Consider the following 12145-nt stretch of genomic DNA (forward strand, 5'->3'; position numbering starts at 1 on the left):
TCTCTATTATCTTGCTTTCAAGAGCAGATTTTTGCTCCACAGTGCAACAAAAACAAAATACAGAAGTAAGTTGGATGCCACTTCTGATATTAGAATTGAGCTGTCCACAATTAAACCATATTTTGAAAGAATATTGAAATAAAAGAAGACGTTTAATCCTTCACATTAATTACCAGTTTGAATTAATAATATTTGCTTTTCCATTATTAATCTGTTTTTTTCTTTTGTATTTTCAATAAATTATTTTTGATTTGTTGTTTTATTTATAATCAGTGAAAATTTTCAGGGTTCCAAAATTTTTTATCCATGTAAAAAGGGTTCCACGATTAAAATAAGTTGGAAACTGCTGATCTAGACCATCAAGTCCATGAAGTCTGCCTATCATCACAAAACTTATGGAAAACCTTGCAGATTTCTTGGAATAATGTTAGTCAGTACACTATTATAAAATGAGCTGCCAGTCAATGATAAAATCTCGTGGAGGATATTTTGATGAAAAATCAGTATAATTGTTAATGTTAATCATTTCAATATTTTTTGCGGCATTGAAAAATCTAAAAACATTTAGATTTTTCAATGCTTAATAAAAAAATTCAATCCTTGCATTGTCATAGCTAATTTCAAAAAAATTAACAAAACTGTTGCCATATGCTGTGATTCCAAACTTTCAGGAGAGGAGTGTATATACAGGGTGTTTCAGTTAAATGTTTCAGAACTTCTAAGAGGGGTAGGGTACATCCTGACAACTCGAAATCATATAGCAATGTGGGGTCGGAAATGCTTTCCTGAAGCGGTGTTGTACACAGAAGCACTATAAAAAGAAAAGAGACCGTAAGTGAGAAATCGTTTTAATAATACATGAAAAGAAGCAAAAGGTACATGGATTAAAGTAAGTGTTCGAAGTTTCTTCCACGGGCTACAATGCACGCCTCACATCTCCGACGCATGGACATCCGAACATTCTGGAATACTCCAGGCGAATTTCGAATTTCTTCGGCAGCTACTGCGATTCTTGCAACCAGCTCCTCAGCATTGTCAACAGGGGTGTCATAAACTAGCGATTTCATATGACCCCAGAAATAAAAATCAAGACATGATAGGTCGGGTGACCGAGCAGGCCAACGCATGGGACCACCACGTCCGATCCACTGTTGACCAAATGTGACATCCAGGTAGTTACGAACATCTCCGCTATAATGGGCAGGGACTCCATCGTGTTGGAACCACATTGTCTGTTGCGTCGATGCAGAAATCTGTTCATCTCTCAAAAGTTGTGGCAATACTTGCTGCAGAAAGATCAAGTAGATAGGTCCGGTTAGACGACACGGTAACAGGTAAGGTCCGATGAGGTGATCTCCCATAATACCGGCCCATACATTGACCGAAAATCGAATCTGTGCTGCACGACGTCGTATTGCATGCGGGTTCTCGACCGCCAAGATATGGTCGTTATGCGTGTTGAAAATTCCTTCCCTTGTGAAGGATGCCTCATCGGAAAACAACACTTCAGCAGGAAAAAGGGGATTTGTAGCACATTTTCCAAGGTACCACTGTGCGAAAGCAATACGAGGTTGAAGAAACTTCGAACACTTACTTTAATCCATGTACCTTTTGCTTCTTTTCATGTATTATTAAAACGATTTCTCACTTACGGTCTCTTTTCTTTTTATGGTGCTTCTGTGTACAACACCGCTTCAGGAAAGCATTTCCGACCCCACATTGCTATATGATTTCGAGTTGTCAGGATGTACCCTACCCCCTCTTAGAAGTTCTGAAACGTTTAACTGAAACACCCTGTATATGTATGTTTTTCACATGTGGGACCTGAGGAATAGGTATACATTATCAAGGTTGTTTCAATCCATTTATGCAAGAATTGACTTAATCTTCCAGTAACTGCTCTCTCTCTTATCACTTTCCAAGTAATTGTAGACAATTTATAATAGATGACACATGAAACCGTTTAAAATCAAAGGAGAAGATTGCATCTATCAATTCTTCTTTGGATTTGAAAGCCAGAATTCTCTGGACTTCAGATACAGAAGTTGAGGAAATTGATACATAAATTTGAACAATAATATTTCCTACATCTATTTTTTTTATCAAATAGATCTAGATGGTATTATGGCATCAAAACAAGAACTCATCTTTTTACACAACTTGCTTCACTGTTGCAGTTTTCATGAATTAATGCGAAGTTGGCTTAACCTTAACAGTGCTGGTGGGGAACCTTACAGGTGCCCTCTGAAAGTAATGTTCTCATGTTAGCCATTAATCAATGATTAAAAATCTGAAATTTCTTCTACCTTCCTAGATACAGTCACTTTCCCTGCAGTTGTTTCTGAAGTGATTTTCTTATAGTTTTCACATATAAATTGAATGTGAGAGCCTGTTAGGTATCCCACCATCTTTTTTACAACAATTTGGATCTTGCATGAAGAATGGCATGGTACCAGACAAGTGCTGATGCTGTGTTTGTGTAAAGTTTCAGGTCACTAGCAAAACAGTGACTTCCCTATTTGTAGCAAAAATGTGGGTAATTGTTCTTGCTTATGCTATGATATTCATATTTTTTTCTCTTTGTGTTTTCTTATTTATTATGTTTTCCCTTTTTATGCTTTTTAATTTCTGGAAAACATTTAGGTTTTTTATTTATTTTTATTTTTTAATTCTACTTGAACACTGCTAATGTTTCATCTTTTCTTAATGGATTGCAATATTTATTGTTGTAGCTTTTTTAAACTTTAAAAAAGTATTACAGTTTTTAAAACAGTGTGTTTTACACATTTTATTTTAAAAAAATAACAAATAAATAAATAAATTTCAATACTTTTATTTTTGAACCATATTTATTTCAACCTTATTTCATTCATATCATTTTGAACCTTTTATTTCAATCATATAAATGGACATATTACTAACAGTAGTATTGTTGGAAATGAACCTGCAAGATGCTTCTTAAGGAATTTAAGTACTTTGATTTAAGTAAACTTTGCATTAATTCATGCAGAATGCAACAGGTAGTTAAGATAAGTTGCATAAAAGGAATTCCAACTGTTTTTTTAGCATCCCCATGTGATAATTTGTCTAATTCTTCCTTAAATTTATTCTAGTTGCTGACTTCCATAACTTTAGATGGAAGTTTGTCTCAACAATTAATCACTCTCTAACCGAAAGCAAATTTTTGCACATCTGTCCTACAGCCATCCTTTTTCAGTTTATTTCCCCTTGTTTCTGTTGTGAAAGAAAGAGTCAGGATGCCATCAGCATTCTTTACTCAGTCCATTTAAAGCCTTAAACATTTCAATCAAGTCTCCTTTGAGGTGCTTAGTTCCAAGTGCTGCAGTTACAGTTTACAGAACTGAAGTCTTTTAGATATCTTAAACTGTAACTATCCTATTAATAAAAAAGTAATGAGTTTTTAAATTTTTTAGTAAATAAAAAATTGTTCTCCACCAGTGCTCACTGATGGTGGAAACTAACATCCCAAGGCCGCTGTAATTATATTTAAAATCAAATGACTCCTCTTCTACCCTGTTAAAGGGAAAAAACTTAATGCCAAAATTGTTATTGCTGATAACAAAATCTACCAAATATACTTACTGAGGTGAAACCTCAATAAGCATCTTATTTGGTAGACTTGCAATAATAAGAAAACATTAGATACGAGTTGTCTTTATTTGTTTTATAATCATCAATGTGAATATATTGACCATCAGGTGCATCTCAACATAGAATAGTGTGTTGATTAAATCTCAGCATTGGGTTCATTGTGGAGCAGTCATGCATGACCAGTCTGGTGAATTATGGTTTAGTCATAAAACAGTTGGATACAGGTAACAATTTTGACATTACATATCTAGACTATTAAAGATTTTGATACCATTTGTCACGGAAGGCTTATGTATAAACTGGAAGAAGTTGGAGTTGTTGGTAAAACCTGTGCTGCATTGTAGAATGGTTAAATGATAGGAGACAGGTGGTTGTGATAAATGGTCAATTTCAGGGTGTACCAGTTTGGTCCCCTCAAGGTTTGATGTTGGTTCCCTTCCTATTTATAATATTCATAAATGAAATTGATGAGAGGGAAGCTGTCAAAGGAATTTTATGATTTGAAGATGGATTTGGTGATGATTGGAAGGATGGTTAACTGCTCAAGTTAACAATTCGGGATACTTCAAAAATACGAATATCGGTTGCATGAATGGTGTGAAAAATGACTACTAAAGTTTAATGCTTCTAATTGTAAGCATTTAGGGAACAGAAATCCTGAAGTCACATATAAGCTAGGGAGAGAGATGGACTAAAAGTAGTTAAAAATGAAAAAGACTTAGATGTTATTGTTATAATTCACCCTGATATAATATTTTCCATGCAGTGTAAACAGGTAGCTGAGAAGGCACATATTGTCCTCTTTGTGATTTATAGGACCTTTGCTAGTAGGGAAAAGGAAGTCTTTATTATTATTATTATAAGCTAGATGGTGCAAGGAAGCCTGAGGCTTATGCTGCACCAGCCAAAAAAAAAAAAAATCCCGAGTTACCCTAAGAGAGAGAGAGAGAGAGACAAAAGTAGAAGGGAATCACCAAGAAAGAGAAGAATGATGATATCCAGGTCAGGGCCCTGGGCTTGGCACACCCAGGATCCTGATCTGGATATCATCACTTTATTCCTCTATATGAGACAACAATGGTTAGACTCCATTTTGAATATTGTATTCAGGTATGTAGACCACACCTAAAAAAGTGACATTCTGGAGAGGGTTCAATCAAGTGCAACCAGATTACTGATGAATGCAAATCAATGAACATATAAGAATGCTTAGAAGGTGTGGACTGCAAACAGCTAGGCATCTATGGAGGGGTGGGTATATTATGAATAATCTGTTTTGTTATTTTATTTTATATTATTATTTTTATTTTATTGTTTTATTTATTTTATTTTTTTTTGACTGTTTTAGAAAATCCCAAGTGATGCTTCCCTGCATCTACTAATATAACAGATACTCATTGTATAATTTCAGTGAAATTTGGTATACAAATTGAATAAAAGTTAAAGCTGTATATGAATTTTTGATTCCTGTAGAAGATTTAGAGCTTCTTTATTTAAAAATATTTTATCATTATACCATAGCTAAATTATTGTTGTATGAAATGCACATGCTTAAATCTATGCTTTCATTATACTTTTCCTTAGCTTACATTTTATTTCTTCATTCAGATTTGTGCTTTATCTCTGAGGAAGAGTAATCGACCTGTATTCCATCAGTTTATTTGCTAAACTGCTTTCTTTGTGTTTAGATCCAACATGATATCAATCTTTCTTTTCTTCCTGAGGATGAGGTAATTACAGTTAAAGCAATTCTTGAACCACTTGTATTAGAATCTCTAACAAAAGATGTAATCGGTGTTCCTATTGTAAGTATTAATTTTGAAATAATGTCACATAATGATGTACTGAAGCAAATTTTAAGTTTTAGAAATATTATTTCCAATGTCTTGAAATGGCTAATTATAAATAATCTATTTGTTATTGCGAGATAGCAATTACATTCTGATGCAGTTAAAATGAAATCTCATGTTTAATAATACTGTATATTTTCTTATATTTTTTAAAATTAATGCCAAAAAAATTTATTCTTGTTTCTGAATACATTGAATTGTTGAATGAGAATTTAATCATTCTCAATCTATGTTGCAGCTTTATATTTTAAAATTTCATTTTCTCTTGTGTTCACTTGAATCAACTTTTTTTTTTTTTTTACCTTATCAAGTAAATAAAAAATAAATGTATTTAACCAAAAAGTAATGGACTGTTAGAATAAATTTCCACCTAGAGTTGTGTGGAGATGGGAAGTTTATCTAAATTGAAAGTGCAGTTGGGAAATGAATTTGCACAGATAATCGAAATGCTGGATAATCCACAGAACAAAATAAAATCTTGTAAATGTTGACAGAAACATAAATTTATATACATATATTCTGTATTCATATTTATAAAAGTATACTTTTATAAATATGACATAAATTTTGGCATAAAATTTAATAAATTTAATATGTATATATTATTATTTGAAAAGGAAAAGAATGACACTTGTTTTTCTTTTTGCTTGACTTTGCTCAAATGTATGCATAAATTTTATCATTAATATGATTAAAACACAGACCAAAAAACAAGGAGACAAATGTTAAAATTAACTGTACAATACTACAACTGAAGGATTATTGGAATATGGTTAGATTGAGCTCCTGGACAGAAAGAAAAGGTGGAGATGCTACTTGAAATTCAAGGGAATACAGGAATATTAAAAATGCAAAATAAACAACATCTGTAATGGATCCTCTTTATTTCTTTTTTGTTATCCTACTTAGACCTTCATCAATTGTACTTATTGTTTTTCAATATTAACTTGGGAACTTTAAAAAAAAAAAACACTTTATTGGAGAATGATGGCTCTAGCCCTATTTGAAAATATTCAGTTTCTTTAAAAATTTATAATTTTAAAACAGTAATAGTTTACCACACATCTGTATGGCTAAAAATTTAGAATTATAATTTTCAGAATGATTACATACTGGAGACATACTTTCATAGCAAGTATTTGGGAAAACTGTTTTTATATAATATGGGATGAGAAAGTTCATTAATACCAGCTAAATACTGCAGACTACGATTAATCCAACAGTAATTTGTGTTGGCTATATCTGTTTTCACAGCTCATTTTTATAATGATTATTATAAAAACCTTACAAAAAGAATTATTATTATTGAATTTCTCCTTTTTTTCCTGTTTTCATGTTTGGCAAAAGTCTGTAAATAAAAAAATATATATTAATTATTAATCTTTAAATATTTAAGTAAAGAATCTTGTAATAGTTATAATATTTTGATGACTCTCAACTCATATATTTATAATATATTTTTTCAGAGTCAGAATGGAGCACTATATGGTTTGCTTATGTGGAAACATCCAGCCCAGAAATGGAAAAATTTTGCTGCTACTCACTTCTCCATCTTTCTTCCTCCAGCTAGTACAGCTTTCTCTCCTGGAACTATTTGGTGGATAGTGCCACCAAGCCTAGATAAAGAAACTGGACAGCTATCGAGTGCTCGCTATTATCCTCCTCTGCTAGATTCTAAGTATCATTCTCTGTTTTCTTTGTTGAGCATGTTTCATTCTCACCCTTTCCTTTCTTCTCGTTTTGCTCCTCAGGGAACTGTGGCAGTTCTCCGTGCATGTGGAATTCACTGGTTGGATATAATATTCAGGTCAGATTTTACAATATTAAATATTTATAAAACTTTGTTCACTTTACATATTCACTTTACATATAATAAAAGATGTTATTTGAGTTAACTGTCATATGCACTCAGGGACAGTCCTGCTTAAAAAAGAAATATTTTTATTTTAAATTCAAAACAGAAGAGACATCCATATGTACATCAAATGGTACTCAAACAGGGCAGTAATATGATTAAATACATAAAAAATACAGTACTTTTAAAAAATTAAAACAAATGCAAATATCACCATCTTGCAAAATCTAAATAAGTATCCATGTATAAATGAGTAAGATGGCTCAGTTTGTAAAAAGTTTATATATTAAATGTTTGCTCAGTAATGTGCATGTTGCACAGAATTGTTAAAGCACAAAGCAAGCTCCTCTGTGGAGCATGGCAATCCAATCAAAGGGCAGTAAGATGCTCATTCTCTAAAGAGTTTTTATATTAAATGTTTGTCCAATAATGTGCACATTGCACTGAAACATCTGCATAGTATGGGTATGTATATTTGCTCTGCAGTTAGTGCAGCTATTGATTAGAATGACTTGTGTTATAATTGGCAAATTTTGGCTTAAATCCTGAAACATCAGCTAAACAATTCTATCACATTTTTTGTCACAACCCTGTTTTCCTTATGCCGGATAAATTATAATAATGAATTTCAAAATTTTATTTAAATAGAAAAGAATATTCACAAAAATATGATTTTTTGTATCATATACCATAAGAGGATTTGTCCTTTTCAGCTATGTTGTCATTGCTGTCTAGTGAAGAAGGAATACCTCCCACAAACAAAGTGTACACAAAATCGCTATTCAAGATGAATGATCATTTATTTTTATATAATTAAACTTTTTTTTAGTTCTTGCTATAGATTTCAGTTTAAAAATTGCTGTTACATCTTTCTTCTATTTGGCTTTCAGAATGCATGCTGAGTTTCAGTTGAATGAACCTCCTAATTATCCTTTCTGGTTTACACCATCACAGTTTAAAGGCCGCATTATAATAAGCAGAACTGGTCATAGTGTTCATTATTTTCACTTGGAAGTACCAACAAATAGAAAACTTAATGTGGGTAAGAATAGTCTTCAAAATATGTATGCTCATTCATTGTAATATTTTATGATCTAATTGGATCTATATGATTTTTATGGTTGAGTGCTTTGATATACAAAGGTCACTCTAAAACTTTTGCCTCTAAATTTTTTTCCCATTCGTGTGGTGTTGCATACAAAATGTGACAGTGTCAGATGAAAATGAAAATTTAAATGTTACTATCAACATGGCACAAGTTTAAATATTTTGTCACAAGGTAAATAGTCTGAAAGGGCTATAAATAGTCTGAAAATGGAGGATGATATTAATGTATATTATTGAGTTGCCTGTAATGTTATTGAGTTCCTAAATGCAGAGAACTTTGATCTGCCACATTTGAAGAATGTCTATGGGGATATGAGTCAATATCACCATAGTTAGGCAGTGGGTCAAGCGTATCAGTGATGGCAGTAGTGGTTTAAAGGACATGCCAAGGTTAAGCTGTTCTTGAAATGGAGCAACAGCAGAAAATAAGGACAGAGTGAATAGAGAGAGAGAATAGAGACTTGTGCCAATCTTCTGTAGCAGTACAAGACCACTGATGATGATTTTCTTCATGTGAACTGGAGTCAAAGTGACAATCTACAGAATGGCAATACAAGAATGTAAAAAAAGGGAGGGGGAAGAAATTCAAGCTCAGTCATCTGCTGGAAAAATCATGTTAAATTTTTTGCAACAAGAAGGGAGGGTGTGCTGTGCATAGTATTAAGGTCAGGTGCCACCTGTGGTTTCCCACATCTGTGCCATATGTACACTGTGAAGAAATACAGAACACTGTAAATGCCAGAAAAGTGTTGTGTGTTGTATATGACATATTGCGTTAGGTTCTGTGTGTCCTGGCATTTGGTCGCAGGCCCCCCGGTGGTACCCCACGTTGCCTGCACACACCACTAGGAGGTAGCCAGGCTGCCCATTATTCTCTGGCTTGTCTCCACCAGAGCTTCCTGGACAAAGACGAAAAAAAAAAAAAAAAGGTAGAGTCGGGGAAGTACAGAGTGTACTCAAGAAAGGAGGATATAGCTAGAAATATGGAGGATGTAGGCGAAGGCATCTGCCAGGTTATCAATGGAGCAATAAGTGCCATCAGGTGAAAGGGGAACCTGGGGAGGGAGGATAAATAAGACATAGCAAGAGAGCTGCGTGTAAGTTGGCACTGACGAATCAGATGGCCTGTGGGCCAGTTAATCCTATCCAGGTTAAGATTGGTTGGCCAGTTAGGTTAGGATCAGATGTTTGGAGTGTTCCTATTCTGCGTTGGCAATAGGGTGCTCCGTCTTGTGAAGAGGGCTTGTGCAAACTTGGTAAACTCATAGTAGTAGTTTTCTTCTGTGATGAATAAGTGTTCATTTCCTTGAGGGTTGTCTTGTATACGCGTAAACAGGATGCTGCAGAGGTCCTCATAGTGTTGACAGATATATACTAGATAGTTCCAATCTTCTATTTCATCACATTTCCAGTAGGGATTGTCAATAATGCCCATGGATGTTAATTTGTGGTTTATTGATCTGTGTCCAGTAATGAGGTAGGTGGGATAAAGACCAGGAGATAACCAATTTGGAGGCTTGGGAAATATGGCATTCACATAAGGTATAAATTTCTCGGTGATTTGGCCCTTGTCGGTAGCAGTCCATTTGTACTGCCAAGTCTGAAATAGTAGGATGGCAATTTGTTTCTTTTCCTGCCTGATTTCATTCAGGTTATTGATGAAGTGTCCAAGAATAGTTGCTGGTATGCCCCCTTGATAGACAGTAGTGGAGGCTCTTCGAATAACCTCCAGATTAAGCGGAAGGATGCCTGCAAGAACCTGAAGGGTTGGGTTGCTAACTGTTGTTGTTTTTGGTTTTTAGGAGCATTAGCAACTATAAGGCTATATTGCTCCAGGGATATGCGGTGGTCATTCCCTGACCTTTCCGCATCCTCCATATTTGGTGGTCACAGGCTCAAACCCCGGTCTAATCAAGAAGCATGTGCTACGTACTGCTGCTCCTGCCCACTTGGCTACAGAGGTGCTGTTGCTAACTGTGCAGCATGCCCTTGTAATAGTAAGAAGGATGGTTCCTAGTTTACTTTTGTTATTGTAAAGAGTTGCTCTGCAAAACCAGACCCCATATGGGGTCTGGTTTCGCAGAGGATTGATTTGTACAGAACCTTAAGGGTGCGTCGATTCAATCCCCAATCATGACGACTCACCCGTGCAATGAGAGCAGTGTAGTTTCTTACTTTCGTGTGGAGGTGTGCAAGATGCGGAGGGAAAGTGAGCTTAGGGTCAAGTACTATTCCCAGTAGTTTTAATGTGGAAACTAGCTTAATGGTTTGTACCTGAAGCTTGATAGTGGGGTTTCTAATAGGCTGCAGTGATCCCTTCAGGAGAATGGATTGTGTCTTTTGGGGTGAGAGTCTTAGCTTGTGTAGGGCTGCCCAATCCTGAAGGATTTGAAGTGCCTGGTTTCCTCAGTGCTGTTATTCTTGTGGATATCCTGAAATAAGGACATGATCAATTCCATTCTCTGTGTGGAGACACTGAAGAAGTGAATTTCAAAAGAAGCCAGAGAAGAAAGGATGAGTTCTTCTTCAGTGTAACAATGCCAGACCCTATACCAGCATCCTGACAAGAGAGACCATTTCAGAATTTGGATGAACTGTTGTCACATCCTCCATATGGTCCCAATCTTGCACTCTCAGACTTTCAACTGTTTGGCCCTATGGCATATGACATTCACAAGGAACACTTTACTGATGATGCTGTTGCCATTGTGTCCATCAAGTAGTGGCCCGTGTAGGCTGATAGCAACTTTTGGTGAAAGGAGATGCAGGGTCTGGTTCAGTGGCAGAAAAAATACATATAAAGTGGTGGTGAATATGTAGAAAAATAAATCTAAGTACTTAAGTAAAAAACTTTAAATTAGCATATTTGCAGTAGCATCAAACAAAAATTTGGAAGCATTAGTTTTGGAGTACTCTTCTATTTTATTTGCCTAGCAGTACTGCAGAATTAAAATGATGAAGTATGCTCAATGTTACAATAAAAAAAATCTGAATTTTTAAGGAACGTAATGAAATACAGTAGTTTTATCAGTTTTTCATTATGTACATTTTGATTTTATAACAAACAAGTTTTGGACATAACCTTTTTTTAGAGGGCTCAGTGGAACTGGAGATGGCTAAATAGGGCGTGAAAGTTATGTTTGTTTGTTCCTTTTTTTTACATTAAAAAAAAAAAAGGTTGCATGAGCTAACTTTTTCTGGTTAATTTGTATTGTATAATAAAGAAGGCCTAATCCATTTATTTACATTTCTAATATCTGTATTTTTCAGTTATAGTGAAAATCAGCAGTATTGTTTCAAGTGAGAATATAAGGGGGACATTTGAAAAATTCCTGGCCTGAGTATGAAAGGGCAGTGGTAGAATGTTAAAGATTTCTGTACACGTAATGTATAACACTTAAAATAGTAATCCACCAAATTTCAACCAAGTTGTGGGAATGAGGAAAGATGGACAAAATCAGTTAATGGCACAGTCATCCAATATTCAAAAATAAAGGGACTAATTCTAAAGGCAATTCATGAAGATATTCATGAGGTTACAACATTAGGGGAAGATGCCCTTTCCTATTCTGTGGTTCAGAAGTGGGCAGCATAATTTAAATGAGGAAGGAAGAGCCTGGAAGATCACCCATGCTGTGGAAGACCAGCAACATCCATCACTCCAGTAGTTGTTGACAGTATGCATGATCTGGAGATGAGTGGTCAATGAGTAACAGTTTGA

The 12145-nt window shown here is 34.7% G+C and overlaps 1 protein-coding gene across 1 annotated transcript in view; it reads left to right on the plus strand.

The window, feature by feature from the left end:
- The window catches only part of LOC150085058 (selenoprotein N-like), a 58383-nt gene that overhangs the window by 28884 nt on the left and 17354 nt on the right, over positions 1-12145 (plus strand). Inside the window, exons 3-5 of the mRNA XM_090376451.1 lie at positions 5301-5417; positions 6929-7269; positions 8208-8359. Of these exons, the coding sequence (XP_090232577.1) occupies positions 5301-5417; positions 6929-7269; positions 8208-8359 (610 nt within the window). The remainder of the gene's footprint in view (positions 1-5300; positions 5418-6928; positions 7270-8207; positions 8360-12145) is intronic.

Source organism: Mastigoproctus giganteus, chromosome 6 (assembly GCF_048544385.1).
Source record: "Mastigoproctus giganteus isolate SK-2022 chromosome 6, ASM4854438v1, whole genome shotgun sequence".
NCBI classification, from domain to species: Eukaryota; Metazoa; Arthropoda; class Arachnida; order Uropygi; family Thelyphonidae; genus Mastigoproctus; species Mastigoproctus giganteus.